Below are 16,807 nucleotides of genomic sequence, written 5' to 3' on the forward strand. Positions count from 1 at the left end.
ATCTGAGCAAAGCTTAGTGGCATATCTTGTCACCTTCTGCAAGAGAAGGTTGAGATAAGCCTCCCATTATCTATAATGGTCTGGGAGAGCCTTAAGTGAGACAGTGCTGCAAGAGGAGCAAAGGTGGGAAAGTCAGGGAGAAGGCAGACTACACAAAAGACATGGTGGAGGACAAACACAGAAACTATGGGGCCACGTGGTTATGTAAATGGCAGCTAGATGAGGAATAGTCACATAGCCCTTTCGTGTCTCTATCATCGCGGTACCTGTGTGGGCTACAGGATCTTCCTTTGAACAGGAGGCTTAAAAAAATGTGATGTTTTCTTGTGAATACCCAGAACCCCGTTTCCTACACAAAAAAATATTCTCTAGCATTTTTCTAAGGTTACTCTTGACTCCAGGGGTGCTCACAACAAAAAGCTGGCCTTAAATCAGCAAGCCAAGCCTGGCTTCAAGACAGAGCCAGTACAAGCTCTCTCTGTACCGTGTCAGATGGAAGCTGGTCACAGCAGGGCAGTTCTTAAAAAACCTTTTCCTGAGCATGGCAGGACTTTACACTATACTGCTCCAGTTCTCTTTGGGGTTTGCGACGTTATCTTACTCGGTGCTGCTTTTTTAGTTGATAACTCTTGGCTAGTCAGGATGCAAGTGGATAAAAAGGCGTGTGTCACTTCACTCTCCATTTTCTTACTTGTTATATCATTTGCTATAATTCATTCTCGTGGTCTGCTATTAAACCACCCTATTTCCAAATCACTTGGCATGTTTCCAAAGATGTATCTCAGAAATGCTGATACCTACTTCCCTTAAGCTTGAAATTGCCTTAAAAGTGTTTAACCAAACAAATGGTTGGATTTTGTTACTGAGTGAATACTTAAAGATTGAATTGCTGCTCGAAGTGTAAAGCACAGAGCACTGTCTGTGAACTCGGGGCAGAGTACAGCGAGGTCCCACAGAATAGAATCTCCAGCTGGGCATGACTTGCTCTTATTGCAAGAAGAGGAGGAAAAGGTTGTGTGTGCCTCTGTTCCTGGGCTGAATCCTGGGGCCGGGCTGGCACCAGTTCATCTGTGTGGCTGCTCATCGGTATGTTGGTTAATAATGGCTCAAAACCCTAAAACCTCCGTCAGCGTCACTGAGTAGAGTGCATCAGTACTCATACCTGTTTGCCTTTAACCCAAGGGACGAGGAGGGCACCATAAGATACGGCGATACCAGTTTTCTAATTCCTAGTCTTGCAAACCCGCTCGGGGAAGGGGAGGTTTTGTCCGGAAAACAGAAGCTGGGGAGGACGTGGGTTGCAGGCGGGTGACTCGGTACAGCCCCATGCCGGAGTGGCACCAGGAGGAAACCCACCTGGGTTTCACCGTGGTCGTCACTTCACTCTGTGGGGTTAACAACTGCAGAAGAATAATTTGGTTTTATAACAATGGTGAAGAGATCCAGTTCTGAGCGCACAGGCCAAGCAGATCTGCAGAGAAGGAAGCTGGCGGCTTTACGTGTTAGCTCGTGGGAGTAGCTGTAGGCTTCCCGAAAAATGCCTGCGAGAGCTTGTCTTTGGGTTGGGTTGGTGGTTGGGTCATAACGATTCGTACACATGGCTCAGATATCCCGAATAAAGTATTGCTTCCCATTGTGATATTGGCCATAATTTGCTTCATTGCCTGGCAGTTTCAAATTATTTGACAATAAAAGTGTCAGCAAGCCTATAAAAGTAAAACACATGCTTAGAGGAAGATGATGTTTCATTTTTAAAAAAAACAGTATACAGTGACTTTATGAAGAAAAGAACCGTGGCTGTTTATAGTCCACAGTTCTCAAACATAAAATGTTACGCAAAGTGTTTTGTGATGCTTCACAGTCAGAGGTTAAGAAAGCTAAAATCCATATCAAAATGCGTATTATTTTCTGGGCTTAAAAGCTAAAAATGTAACTATAAGTTTGCATGTTGTGGTGCCAATATTGTGTGAAAGGAATACGGCCACGTCTTACTCATGCGTATTGTTTCCGAGGGACGGGAGGGGACGGGAGCAGTGCTGTGCAGCGTTTCAGTTACAGGACTGACTTACAAGCCTGTGTTCACTTCAAAATCAACAGGACTTGACATACTTTCTCCAAACGGCCGTCCTGGGTTGCTGCACAGGGAGCGGAACCCCAGTTTGGGGGGAGCGGGAGGTCTGGGCAGCTCCTGGAAGGAGGGTCACGTCCAGCCCAGCCTTCCCGCGGGGCCGTGGCATGGCACACGCCTTTCTGCTGCTTTGCAACTTGCTACTGGTTTATGTACAAAATGATTTCAAATTGTGGTGTCAGACCCTTTCCCGGCCCGTGCAAGGAATGAAATGCTCTTAGTCGTCTTTGAAGGTGACTTCTAAAACAGATGCAGAAGGCAGCGTTTTTGTGACACTGCGGCTAACGTTGTGTTCCAGATATGTGAGTCATTCTGTCAGCACAGCAACTGACAGGTTATCTGATTTTTCTCATACTTTACATTGTTCAGCTTTTGTTAATAATATTTGCAGTATTTTGCAATACGTTTGGGAGGAAAGAGTATATACATACCCAGAACTGAAGCCTCCCTCAGGAGAGCTATGCCCGTGCTTCCAAGAAGGAGTTTGGGCTATTTTTGCTATGCGTCTTGTACTTGTGGTGTAGCTGCTTATTAACTCTAGAAAACAAATTGAAACAGTAACATGGAAGTTTTAGAGAGTACTCAGGTCTTCTGGCAGTGAGACCAGCTTTATACACCATGCACTTCTCACCCTGAAATGAAGCCAGGTAAGTTTTCGTTGCTTTGGCTCCCACCAAAGTGATGCAAAGTGTGATTAGCTTCTCTTTCGGAAGGTTTTGAAAGAGATTGAGCTGTGCAGTAAAAGACTTCATCAGCTTCAAGCTAAATCAGTGAGAACTTCGACATGCAACCACGCGTCTCTCTCTGATCAGCGACACTCCTCCTCTGGCCGCCTTTCCACTCAGGGCGCCTCGGAAGCCTGACGGCCTCAGACACGGCATCTCCGCGCTCCTTGGAATCAGCAATTAGCAATTGCATCCTTGATGAAAAAGGAGTGGGGAATGGGTCATTCTGAAATGAAATTTTTCTTCCTTCATCAGAAAACGAGTGGTCGACATGCTGGAGGGGAGGGATGCCATCCAGAGGGACCTGGACAGGCTGGAGAGGTGCGCCTGTGCCAACCTCATGGGGTTCCACAAGGCCAAGTGCAAGGCCCTGCATGAGGGCCAGGACAATCCCAAGCACAAATCCAGGCTGGGCAGAGAATGGCTGGAGAGCAGCCCTGAGGAGAAAAACTTGGGGGCGTTGGTTGATGAGAAACTTAACATGAGCCAGCAATGTGCGCTGGCAGCCCAGAAAGCCCCCGGCACCCCGGGCTGCATCCCCAGCAGCGTGGCCAGCAGGGCGAGGGGGGACTGTGCCCCTCTGCTGCGCTCTGCTCTGGGGAGACCCCCCTGCAGTGCTGCCTCCAGCTCGGGGGGTCCCACCAGCAGAAGGAGACGGAGCTGTTGGAGCGGGGCCAGAGGAGGCCCCGGAGATGCTGGGAGGGCTGGAGCCCCTCTGCTGGGAGGACAGGCTGGGAGAGGTGGGGGGGGTCAGCCTGGAGAAGAGAAGGCCAAAAAGGGGAGAGCTCAGAGCCCCTTCCAGTGCCTAAAGGGGCTCCAGGAGAGCTGGGGGGGGACTCTTGACAAGGGCATGGAGTGATGGGATGAGGGGGAATGGCTTCAAACTGGAAGAGGGGAGATTTGGATTAGATATCAGGAAGAAATTCTTGGCTGTGAGGGCGGTGAGCCCCTGGGGCACCCAAGATGCCTATAAGGCCTTTTTGCATTTGTGTGTTTAATTTGTTTAGATTGCTGCTACATTGGATACAGCCCAATTAACATGGAGTAGTTGTTTCTGTACGTGACCCTTGTAAGGCTGTGTTATCAGGCAAGTAATGTTCTACATGCAATTGAGAACATACTAAAATACATATCTTTTACTAGCAGTTACCATCTAATTTCAGGGTAAAACAAATGAATTTTTTCTAAGGAATCAGGATTTAAGGAACCTGCTTTTAGAAACTTTCCCAGTTAGTGAACTGAAGATAGTTAGTGAATAGAAGATAGTAGCTCACATGCATTTTATTTGACTTAAATGTGCTTCACCACTTATTTTGTCTGGCAAGAGAAGATATGAAACTGGGATCTTCTCAGTCTCCCATTATTTCCTCAGGATAACTACAATATTTGGGCTATTTCCATGTCTTGGGCAACATTTTAACTAATGGATGTGTTCCCAACTGAAGTTAAATGGACGAGAATTCCCAGTAAGAGCCAAACTATCTCCCAAACGTACAGTTTGGTTTGGATGCTTTTTCACTGGAGCGTACAGGCTGGATGGCGTGTTGTGCTCTGAGGTGGAATTTGAAAGATCATCTTCCCTCATGTCTCCTCTTGTCTGGAAGCCAAGAAACCTGAACAAACGGTGCTTCCTAGCTTGAGAGCCTTGTTTTGGTGTACCAGCAGCTTTGTGATATTTTTTTTCCATTACTCAGTGCTCCAGTAACTCAAAAAACTGCTTAACAGCCACCAAGTGAGGAATGGGTTTGAGAAAATGCTGGTAATTGTGAGGTTAAAGACACAGCTAAAATTTTGCCAGTGGTAAGCTCAGAATAACTGTTCTCCAGGTGAAATATAGACAGCGTAGCAGCTTCCAGGAGACATGGACAGGGAGTTTGGAAGTTGTGGCCATGTGGAACGGACCCCTACCCTTGTCAATGCAACAGAGTGAGGCCACAAAGCTGCTGCAAATCCCGCAAAGCCCCGTGAACCTTGCTTGGTGATTTTGAAAGGGTTCGGGCTGGGATAGGTTGAAAGATTTGTAACTAAGCTGAAATCTGTATCTTGTTGGCATGTTAGAGAACGTAGCAGCTTCTTGCAGGATTCTTAGTTGCTGCAACTGGTTTTCCCTATCCTTAGATTTTCTCTGTGTGTCATTAGTTATTTTTAGAAGCGAGTCTAACCATGAAATCAAAACTTAGGCAGTGTTGATGGGGTTTCTGATGTTGAGGTTTGGCTAGGCTGGTTTACAGTTGCTACGCTGGTGTCAGATCGTGGTTTTTTTGCCCTGTGGGTCCGACATTTACAGTCTATTGTGTATCTTTTTTCAATTAGCAACTTTCTGTTTTAACCTACTGTATTTCATATTTAAGTGAATGTATATACTGTTTGTATTAGCTCTGCACAAACACACGTAACTTCGCAGCCCTCTCCGTAGCATTCTCCTGAGCCGTTTGCTCCTGTAGCTTTCCGCCCGGGGCCGTTGGGCGCCCGTGACCCCCGGGGTTTGTTCCTGAAGTGCCAGTCCCACCAGCGTCCCTGCAGGTGAACCTCGCCCTGAGTGGGGAGCCTGGCCAGCACTTGCACTTGCTCCAAACCTTTGTTCATGGAGGAAGTTGTAGGGTGTGTTTTGACATTTCTCGGCATAAATCTGTCTGTGTCTGTGTATGCAACGCAGCGAGAAGGGTCCCGGCCCCACTGGGGTATTGCTTACCTTTGCCATGGCTGCCTGCCTTGGCATCTTGTCCGTTGCCTTCAGTGGCAGTCATGTTGGAGATGGAGAACGTTTACAGCTGAGTGCTGCAGCACTTTTTGTGGTAGCTTCTACTTATTTTTCCCTTGTCATGTATGCTGGTTGGGGAAAGAGCTGTGTGGCGTGGTGTTCCTAATTACTGCTGTAATTAGGACTCGGTGGCAGAGAGGGTGCCCCGGTGGAGTGCCCTTCCTTCTGCTCATGTTGTCTGCCTGACCCTGCTGTGACGCAGAAGCAAGAGGAAGAAAGCTCCAAGGTTTTCAAACACAGTGAAAGAAAATTATGCTTCTTACGATGATAAGAGTCTCATACAGTTGTTTGAGGCGGTTGGAAGAAGGCTTAAATTAGCAGATTTCAACTCTTGCTTCATTACTTAAGAAATCAGGAGGTCACACACAAATACTGTGTGTCAAGACCAAAGTCTTGTATGTAAAATGTGCCTTCTTGTAATCAATATGTGATGAACTAGAGGGGTTATTTGCCCGAGTGCTGTTTGGTCCAAATGGTTATTTGGTTATTTGCTGATTTTCGAGCCTGCAGAAACCAGTACCGTGCCTTATCAGGTAGGCTCAAGAAGTATTGCAGATGTCTAACCTGGGTCTCACGAGACCCACTTGCTGTTCTTACAGATCAATTTCTGGCAGCTGAGCAATCTGTGGTGAATTTATTAAATCATGTGGAGAATAACTATGCTTCTCAAGGGGTAAACCAGGTTTTTTGTCCCCATAAAAGAAAGCTCTCAATATATTTTTTTCTTCTACCTCTGATGCAGAAAACTGTACTAAATGTTCTTCTCTGGTTGGATCTTCCCTTAATCCTTGTTTCTTTAATCCCTGTTAGACAAGTTTGTCTTAAAGGAAAGTTGATATTGTGAGCAGTGGCAGTCAGCCTTTATTGGGGATGTTTTATTTAAACCATCAGATGTGTTTTGACGCTTAGATACTAAAGTCCATAATTAACATTTTTCTGTTAAGTTTTGAGGTTAGACCCTTTATGTGGTGCTGGCATTTCTCGGGGAAAAAAAAAAGGACATGTCTTTTCTTCTGCGAAGAGGTCCTAGAAACTGGAATGGAAGAGCTTGAAGTGGATTCCTCGTGCACTTTTTATCTTCTGTCATGCGTTCTCTCAGTGTTTCCATCCAGGACCAGTGCAGCCCGTAAGGGTGTCCATTTGAGCCCTATGTAATGCAGATACCCTTCTGCTAGGAGGTTTCAAGGGACAGTTGTCTCATCTTACTTAGCAACAGCATTCAAGCGGTGATGATATGGGCAACTACCAAAATGCAGATGACTTTCAAGTGCAGAGCAAGAGAAATGTCTTCTGTTCTACTGTTTGTTTGGCATTAAATTCTCATTTCTTCACCTTCTGTTTCCTTTTTAGCCTGTTCGATATGGGAGGAGAGTATTACTGCTACGGCTCCGACATCACCTGCACCTTCCCTGCCAATGGGAAGTTCACTCCTGATCAGAGGGCCATCTACGAAGCCGTGCTGAAGTCATCGCGGGCTGTAATGAGAGCAGTCAAGCCAGGTAAGAGATCGGTACATGTCAGCGGGAACAGACGAGCTTGATGGCAGCATTCCAGCTGTCAAGACAATTATGTTTGGAGTTTAGAAAGCCCTGGAAAGGAGCGAGATGACAAAATCAATTTCCATGTTTAAACAGCTCCTAATGGAGGATAGAGGTAGGACACGCAACATTTTCCATACAACACTTTTAAAGAAATAACACATAAACAATTATTAATAAGATTTAAAAGGTATTTTAATCTTCCACTTTTTTCTTTTAATTCCTTTAATCTGGTGGTGACAGTTGTTACTCTGGTGTGTGTTTACCCTGGCAGCCATCTTCTCGGGACGCTCATGCCAAAGGCTGAAGGGAGAGTTTGAGTGAACATGTATGTTGTGCTTTGGTTTGTTTCAAGCGTTTTCTGTATTTTATGTGTAAGCCCAATAGAAATCTTGTGTTGAAAAAGAGGATGGAGTGTGCATCTTTGGGAAGGATACTCAATTACCCTTAAAAAGCTTTAGGAAGCACTGGCCGTTGGGTACTTCATTGTATGCCTTTAAGTTGCAGGCAAGCTAATTCATCAAGTATACATTTTCATAGCTGAAACAACTGCCTGGCTTGATGAAAATCTTATTTTTCTCCAGTTCTGCTTTCAGGGCAGCAAATAAATGCTTTTAGAGCTAACCGCTGCTGTGATTTTGAGTATTTCACTGGTGAAGGTACTTGAGCATTTCTCATTATTACTAATAGAACAGCACTGAGAAAAATGTACTTAATGCACAAAGCACACTTATCCTTTAAATTTACCATATTAGCTTTCAATCATCGGGCCTTGAGTGCATGGGCTTTCTGGATTGCCAGTCAGAACATACGTAATTTTCCTGTTATACGAGCTGGCAGCGGCATTGTTCATTTGAGCAGCTTGGAAGGGAGCAATAACACTTGAAGCTTATCCGCAATATGAGACGAGGTATTTTGCTGTTTTAATAACAACATGCATTCTCCATCACTTGCTGTTTCTCCCCTGAAGAGTCTTGTTCCTGTGCCTCTTCAGTTTGCTTTGCATTTCAGTGCCGCCTTTAATTTTATGTAACATTTTTGGCAGTATTTCATGCTAATAATTTGCGGACTGTCTTCACAACTTGAGAGCTAATGCGGTGCTGTACTCAGGATGGTGTAGAGAATTCCTCTCTTTACTTAACACTTTATTTACAGTGTCAGAAAATAAGGACATACTAAGTTAGGTATTTCTGAAAATTAGCTGCAAGGATCTTAGAATCATAGAACTCCAGATCCTTTACTACTCTTGGGAGTTTGACATCCACAGACAGAAAAACCATTCTTCATGTCTGGCAGAAGATGGGACTGAACTTTCCGCTCTCGCTGTGCTCTCCTTGTCTTGCCTGTTTAGAAGAATGGTGCAAATGCATTTATGCTGTTTATGGGACCAGTGATCATGAGTCTTCTGGCTACAGAAAGCAGGTTAAACACACGTTCTGTGGACCGGTTCAAATGCAACCTGGAGCTTTTGCACTCTGTCGAATTACAGATCTGGGTAGAGTCCTGCAATGCGCAAAAATCTTCACCATCTGGAAGAGTCTGCTTTTTAGGCCCGTATGGTTTGTACCCTAGTTCTTTTGCAGCTTTTAACCCATCTGTCCACTGATGCAAAAAATCTGACAATATTATTATATTTTCCTCTGATGAGCTCTCAAAAGCACAGCAAAGGCCAAAGACTCTTTACTACCGAAATTGGTATGAAACACTTAAAATAGGTAGTTGGCAAAAAAGTATTTTCAATGTCTGAAATGAATTTACAATGTTCTAAAGACAGTTCAAACTGAAATGATGAGTCGGATTAGAGAGAGATCCTCTTTTATATACAACTTTAAACAATTTTTAAAATCAGATGTTATCCAAATAGTTACTTAGTTGGTTTGTTTCCAATCACGCCCCTTTTCTTACGAAGGGGACATAGGAGATAAGACATTTCTGTAAAAGGCTTTCATAAATCCTTTTGAAGAAATATATCTGCTTTGTGCCTTCCACCAAGTTCCTTTAAAATGTTTTGGCTAGCTCTTTGACTTGAACACGGAGACAGGCAGAAAAACTGCCCTGTCACGTGGCCTTGGACTGCTAGTTGACAGTGGCATCAGATCTCCCGGAAGGCTGATATTCCGCTGTAGAAAAAGGAGAAAGAGAAGCACTGACCTTCATAGCATGGTTAGTGTCACATACTTCCCAGGCTGCTGAGAAACCCCAGAGCCCCTGGAAGGGGTGGATGCGAACTGAACGCATTGTTCCCGCTGCCCAGAGAAAGCCGTTTCTGTGGGAGAGGCTGCAGCCTCCTTCGTCTTGTTGAACAAGCCTAATTTGTTCGCTCATCGCCAGGATCCGCTCCCGGGGGAGCCGGGTACTCTCACAGAGGGGAGCAGGACGGGATGGGGGGAATTCAGCTCTTCTCGCTGTCTGACGGAAAGCTAATGCGAAAAAGGAGGCAGAAAGGCTTGCGTGTTTAGAGGCACTACATGTAAAACCCAGCCCCATCGCGTTCTAGTCAGATTTCCCGAATTGTGGAGCCCTCGTGCATTTTGCTATTATTTTTGTTTGTCATCCTTTCCCAGGGTTCCTAAGATCAAAGACGGCCAAGTGACTTGGCTGACATGGCAGCGGGCGTTGATGGGAGAGGCTGCGCGGGCAGAGAGCGCGCAGCAGAGTCGGCAACCGGAGACAGCGGTACTTCTCTTCAGCTCAGGAGTGGGGCCGTAACCATGCCTTGTGGCGCGGGGTCACAGGGGACAGCTAGTTGTTGTCTTCAGGAGGTTAATGATTCCTGGAGCCTGTCTCAGCGCAAGATAGGGAGCGAGTACCTCAGGGAGAGTCCCTAACCAAACACCGGGCTACGTAACCGTGTTTATGGAAGGACACACATTTGCCGTCAACCTTAAACATTTGGTATCGATGTGTGTAGTTCAGAGATCTGCATTTCTTTTTTCAGTTTGACTCTCATGTGAACCTAATTGACTCTCGAGTGAAGTTACTTTCTGAGAGATAACAGACCCCCTCATACAGTTTGTATATATTTCTATATACAAACAGTTGTCATAATTTTAAAAATGCTCCAAACCCTCGTATTTTATTGTAGAAAAGCACTCATCTGACTACATCCTGTGCATGGTCCAAACACGCAAACAGCTCAAATCACATATATGGGTCTCCCTACCTTCCAACTGAAAGAACAGAATTCCTCCTGCGAGCCAAATAATATGTTCTGAAAGTTAAGAAACGCTCTCCGTGGGATTATAGCCCAAGTTCAGTGCAGTCGTCACAACTCCTTCCACAAACCAAATCTGTTTAAAATAAAAGGGGAGAAAGACATACTCAGTCTTGCATAAGCAGCAGTTTTGAAACTACTGACCGTGGATGTTGTGTGAAGACAGCAATGCTTGTCGCTGCAGCGAAAGAGTCAAAAAGGCATGCTTGTGTGGCAGTGGGATAATTGTCTCTTTCCTACAAGTCAGGCTCGTGATCCAAAACATCAGAGAGGAATGTTGCATTTCTACTTAGGGGATATTCTTAATGCGTCGAGTCCATCTGGGTTAAATTTACTCTTCCACAGAGCTAAAACACAGGGGCGGATGTGCAGAACATTGACACTTCCATTCACTTTGGTGGCTGAGGCATCATGTACTTCTTACTCAGAACAGCGATTTGAGAAGCCATTTGTCTTTATGTAGATATTCTACATCAAAAGAGTTGTTAAGAAAGAGTGAAATTGTAAAGCCAAGTGTCCCAGACTTAGAGTATTCCAGAAGTTAGTGTCCTAATTTGTCTGACTTCTGCATTGTTCTTTAATCTCATTAGATTTACTAAATTGGTTCAGGCACGTTAGGTGCACTCCTGGAGCACATCTCCCAGTTTACTTCCATCTGGAATGAATTTAGTTCATGCACTTCAAAACTCCACCGTGTAAACCCAAACACAGTAAGTGGGGACAACCAAGAGATTTCACCTCCAAGGATGATTGGAATGAAAAATCTTCTTGTGGATACACTCATTGTTTTTCCCTCTGCTATCTTAATGCAATGCATATAACAGAAAGAGCAGAGCTAATGAGCAGCTATTCAGTAATTTATTTTAACCTTTTGTTCCACGCATGGCCCAGAGCTGTTTATTGCCTACTGTTCAAAACCTGCTCTGAATCCGGAATTATTAACGTCCTCACCAGTTTTTCTGAGTGCTCATCATAACAGTACGCAGGTGCTTGGCAGGCAGTAAGTGCGCTTGTGCTTTGTCTCAGAGATGTGGAAGTGTGCAGCGGTTCCCCTTCTGCAGGCAGTGGCGGACAGGCTGGAGAAGCTGGTGTAAGAGCTGTTGACTCATTTGGGATTCCAAGATTGAAATCCATCACACTCGAGATTATTTTTTTTAAGGGAGTTGAACATTGCTCAAACCCCAGCTGTTTTGACCTCTGTTACAGCTGTGAGTGCCCAGCTTTCCTGCACATCAGGCTCCAGATTGTCAAACCAGACACTGGTAAAATAAAAGAAAAATATTCCAGAGCAAATGTAAAATAAATAAATAAAAACAAAAAATTGTGTTTGAAGCCAGTTGCCTAGCGTCCTGCTGGGCATGTGAGTCTGCGGCAAGAATGGTTGCTGGTTCCCGGTAGCAACGTTCCAGTGCATTTGCCATGCTTGCTTTTTTTGAAGTCTCTTGTTTCTTCTCCTGCACACATTCAGCTTTCACAACAGGGGGAAGAGGAGTTGTGTGAGGAACAGGTCTCTTCAGTGGTCTAGCAGGAGCTGTGCTTGCCTTGGAACTAGAGTCATCTGGAATAAGGTAGCCCTAGGACTAAAGGGACTCGGGGCTTCCTGTGGATTTGCATCTTGTGGTCGGTAGGAAGCTTTCGTTGGTCTGATGGAAGCTTTTCCACTGGACTGGGATGCTTCTGAGGCTCTCCTACATGTGAATTCTCCCATCTGTAGTAACGCACGAATGGATGTTGCAGTTTTGCTTGCATCAGCTGCATACATTACAGAACAGCACCGGCTCTGTTCCTCCGGTGAGTGTCACTGAAAATCTCCAAAAGGTTTTACAAGTTTATTGTAGGACTGAAAAAGGCAGCAGCATCAAAAAGGCTTGCTACTACTGAAATCCCATCCAAAGGAGATGGCCATGTAACTAAAGGACTGGACCATAACACGTCAGCATGAAGGGTCCAGCTAAAGCTCGCACAGACAGCTTCAATTGATATTGCCTAACTCTGGAGTCCTTGATGCTGTAACCATAAAAATACTGCTTTTAGTGTAGCTCTCCCCTACCTCTGCAATTGCCCAGGGTTAGAAAAGCAAACTGGGGTGGAAAAAAAAGTATTGTGTAGCACAACATGAGTAGGCGTGAGGCTGCATAGTGCAATGGTTAATGGCGGGGTGAGAGGTCTCGGCTCTAACATCTATAGTACTTCAGTGGACAACTGTCGTGGTGGCAGTTGAAAGCCTGAACTGCAGGAGTAGATTAAGACCGTTTTGTGAGCAAGTTTCACATGTTTGTTGATAGTGGAAGGATCTGAAGAACTTGAAAGGGCACATGCACGTTGTTCCCAAATCCTGTCTCACTCCATTCTTTATCCCGGTCTCATAAGTTAGAGCCAATGTCAGTGTAATAGCTTTATTAACCATTGTTTGTCATCATTTGCACCTGGGAGACCAGTATTGCTTGCTCTTTGTCATTAATACAAATCTGTTTGAAGAAACGCATAAAATCATTGCTTTTGCTCAGAGCCCCTCTCTGAAACTTCTAGAAAGCAACTTGTTGAAGAAACGTGATCTAGCTTTGAAGTTAGCCCTACTGTGAGCCAGGGTTTGGACCTTCCCTCCTGGCATCCCTCCTAACCTAAATCACTCCATGACTCTGTGTTCTGAACCGTGCAAATGGCAATGTCAGGGATGTAAGAAAAGAGGTGTTGATGAGGATCAGTGCCTGTGGGCTCAACTTGAGCTCTTACCGGGGAGGTGGCGCTTTGCAAACCAACAGGTAGTGATGTGATCCAGTTTCTGTATATGAAGCGCACTCACACTTCACCCAGCTTTGAGTATCGCTCCGTTCTCATGTGGATGCTTTACTGTTGGTGGCGCATACGAGTCCAATAGTGTTTGGGAAGTTACTGTGGAGTAGCTTTATTTTTATTCTTTAGCAAATAACTGTGTGTTTATACCATGTCCAGCCTCTTGAGTGATTTCTGCTATTTGTTATTTGGATTATTATCTTGAGCATTTAGGAAATATTAATAATTAGAGTACTACAAATTTGATTCCTAGTTGATGAGGACAGTATGGTTTCTACATCTAGAAAGTTTCTGTATACACTTTCTATTTACAGTAACATTGAAGTTTCTCAAATATGTTAAGTCTACTGTGTTGAGAGGAAGTGAAAGGGAAGTATGATTATCTTTAAGCTTTGCGATTAAAGCTGTTTTGGATTAATGCACAAGATCATAAACAGAGTCTTTAAGATTAATGAGCTAAATATTGGAGCAATCACTTTCCATTTTCATCCCTTTGTAATTGCACACTGGGACCTCTGAACATTCCTCCGTGTCTTCTCAGTAGAGTAGTGGAAAGTCACAGGAGAAGGAGAAGGAAGGGAGCTGTTGTGCTGAGATTCCTGGTACTACTGAAAAACTTGTGTATGTTTAAGAAAAACGAACAGAAAAAACTTTTTTCAATCTCTAAGTTACACAGATTAGTATTTGGGGGGAGAGGGAGAACGAATTAAAACACCTCGATCAGTAAGGTCTATTGTCCTAAATTCCAGTTTAAAAAAAAACATCTCTTTGTCTAGCAAACTGCTCCCAAGGAACAGTTGAGTAAGGCCAGGTTGGCGGCCACTCAATTCCCTATCTCTACATTTATATGATTTAAAAAGCTTGTATATCCAAAGTCCCCATTGAACCGAAATTGCATTCAGACATTAGCTGTGCAGCTGGGAATATTTGCTGATTGATGTTTGTTTGTTTCAATAAAATGAAAAATAAAAAATAGTTCCAAATATGCACAGAAGTTGTTGTTCACCGAGTCAGTTTATGTGCAGTGCGAAACCTTTGCTCCTCGGGAGGCTGACATTGCTGTAGGGTCTCCCTGTAGGATTTGTATCTCTGCACTATTTCAAGCTGGAGCTCGTGCTCAGGGGTATGTGCATAGCCCCAAGTCTGCATTTTACTATCCAAGAGGGCGAGTATCGTGTTACCTCTGGCGTTCAGGCTTTGCTCTTCTGATAAATGCTGTTGAGGAACGTCTAAAAGAAATCTGCGTCCCAGGACGAACATCTCTGATAGCGGAAGATGGAGGCTCCTCCATATTAGGGCTGGAAGATTCCTTGCCTGTTTATAGCTTTCCCAGAACTCAGGTTTCACGTAAGGACATGGGGTCTTTAAGCTCTTAAATCCTTTCTTCCAGGATCAAAGATCAGCCATTGCAGATTTCATTGATGCCAGGATCGCCATATAATCCTTGAGCAAGAAAGTACAGTCAAGCACACTTCAAAACCATTCAAAACCAAGTGCAGGCCAAAACATTGCAGGCAAAGAAGCAAACCCACGTGTCAAGCAAATAAAACATCCTTTTATTGATCGTGTCGGAATCAGCTGATCCTTAGAGCCCACCAGGAAAGAGTCCCCTTTTGCTGTAGGTGCTGAATAAATGCAAAGAAGTAGTTCCCGAGAGCCTAAGGTCTTTTGAGGTAGGGAGGCGGAGGGGAGAGGGTTGGAGCAAAGAGCCAGTGAGCAGAGGCCGGCAGCTGTCTGGCTCGGACCACAGAAAGTTCTCTGTAGCTGACGGTCCCTCCGCTGTCCCTGCACCAGCTGCCTCGCCAGGTCGAGTCTTGCATTTTGCAGTTGAGAATAGGTGTCTGAAGATGTTTCTCTCGAGTTAGCAGTAACCCTTCTGCTCCATCATTTCTTTCTCAAGTTCGGTAGATTTAGGGCCAAACTCTGTGAGGTGCAGAACGATTCAGGGAAAGGCATTAGACCCTTCTGTAGGTCTAACTCTGAGGCCGCCTTTAAAGCCCAGGAGAAAATGTCCTTGAGAGTTCACTAGGTGAAACATGACTACTGCATGGTGTGCCACCTGCCGTACACAACCTCGCAACCAGGCTCGGCACATTAGTATTTCGGTTGCTGCTGCAGCCGTGCCTGGAGTTCGAGTGTCGGCCTCTCCTCTTTCTGGTTTCCCCATGGTGGCAGAGGACCAAAGACAGCCCTATGGATTTGTAGGTGCAGGATGCTAAACAAAGTTAATTCCACCTGGTCTTGGTCTTTGTCTTCTGGGCAGCTGTAACTGCGCAGGCGTTGAGCTGCTGTGTGAAATCCTGTGTCCACTTTTTGTGCCTTTCTCCTGATTTCTTCAATTTTCATTCTCTCGTGTAGCTTCTTAACCACTTTGCAGTCGAGGGGCCCGCCTGAGCTACTGTCCCCGTGTACATCCTTCCAAGGAACGTTGCCAATTAGAAGGACAAACCAAAGCAGCCGCTCTATTTTGCAGAGTTTTGTGTGATCCTGAAGGATTCAAGTAGTAAAGCTCGTGGAGGTAGCTGTAAGCCCGGGGACTTCAGAGGTTGAGTGGTGTGTGTATTTGTACAGCACAGTGTAGGTTTTGGATGGTACGTGCTCCTGAAAACATTGTGGTATCTAAATATTGAGGCACGGCTCTTTCGGTGAGACTGTCAGGAGGAGGTAGGTTTATAGTGAACAAGTACCAGTTTCATAAATAACCTGTTTTATACAACAGAAAATGCCGTGATTTGAACTCAAAGTAGCTGTGTGATTCCCTGTTCTATGTTCTAATAACATGTCTCTAGCAAAAAAAGAATAGTGGAGAATTTAGCTCAAGTAGGGTAGTAATAAGACCAGGGATTAGAATAACCCAAATAATTAAAGAACTGTTTAATTGGAAACTAATAGCTAGGGTATTTGACATAGCAGATCATATTTCTGGCAGTTGTTTCTGTTATTAAGTAGAGCCGAGTTGTGCTTGAGAACATATGCAAATTCAAAATTTGCAGCTTCACAGATTGCTACTTCTTTTTGTCCATGACAGTTCTGTAACTTCTTTAGAATTCAGATTTACTTTTGTTTGCTACTTTTTTGAATACTGCTTTAGAGCAATTGTCACTGTATTCAACTAGGATTGTAATCTATTAGACCTAAAGAAAATAATTGTAACTGTTCCTAATATTTACTCCTTCCAAGTTAAGTACAGGGTTCTCATTCACACGCAGTGGGCGTTCTTCGTATGCAAGTCATTTGAGTTTTATTTTATGTAGTCCAGAGTTGTACTTAGTAGAACACCATGTGGGCACGCTCGTCTGTTGTGCTGTATAAAACCAGTAGCTAATTTTGATGAATTTTTAGAAAGAAATTGGACTGTAAACTAGACCTTTTGACAATGGCACAACAGGGAAGGGTGTGGGAGCACAGTCTATTTTACAGTTTGTATAATTTCAAAATGCCCATATGAATCATTCTCATTCAGATTGTCATATTTTAGGCAAAGTGCTGCTGATCGTTATTAATCTGCTGTAATATCTGAAGCAAAACAATTATTCTCGGAAATGAAACATTAATGACAGAAGTTGAAGATTTTATACCAATTCCTCTGAAGAACAAATGCTTTCGGGGCATGTTGTAACCCGTGCTTGATAGTCACAAATCCTGCTG

At 44.4% G+C, this 16,807-nt stretch overlaps 1 protein-coding gene across 1 annotated transcript in view; it reads left to right on the forward strand.

The window, feature by feature from the left end:
* The window catches only part of PEPD (peptidase D), a 227,896-nt gene that overhangs the window by 182,793 nt on the left and 28,296 nt on the right, over positions 1-16,807 (forward strand). Inside the window, exon 13 of the mRNA XM_009881407.1 lies at positions 6,965-7,113. Coding sequence (XP_009879709.1) covers positions 6,965-7,113 — 149 coding nt within the window. The remainder of the gene's footprint in view (positions 1-6,964; positions 7,114-16,807) is intronic.

Source organism: Charadrius vociferus, unplaced genomic scaffold (genome assembly GCF_000708025.1).
Source record: "Charadrius vociferus isolate BGI_N301 unplaced genomic scaffold, ASM70802v2 scaffold553, whole genome shotgun sequence".
In the NCBI taxonomy this organism is placed as follows: domain Eukaryota; kingdom Metazoa; phylum Chordata; class Aves; order Charadriiformes; family Charadriidae; genus Charadrius; species Charadrius vociferus.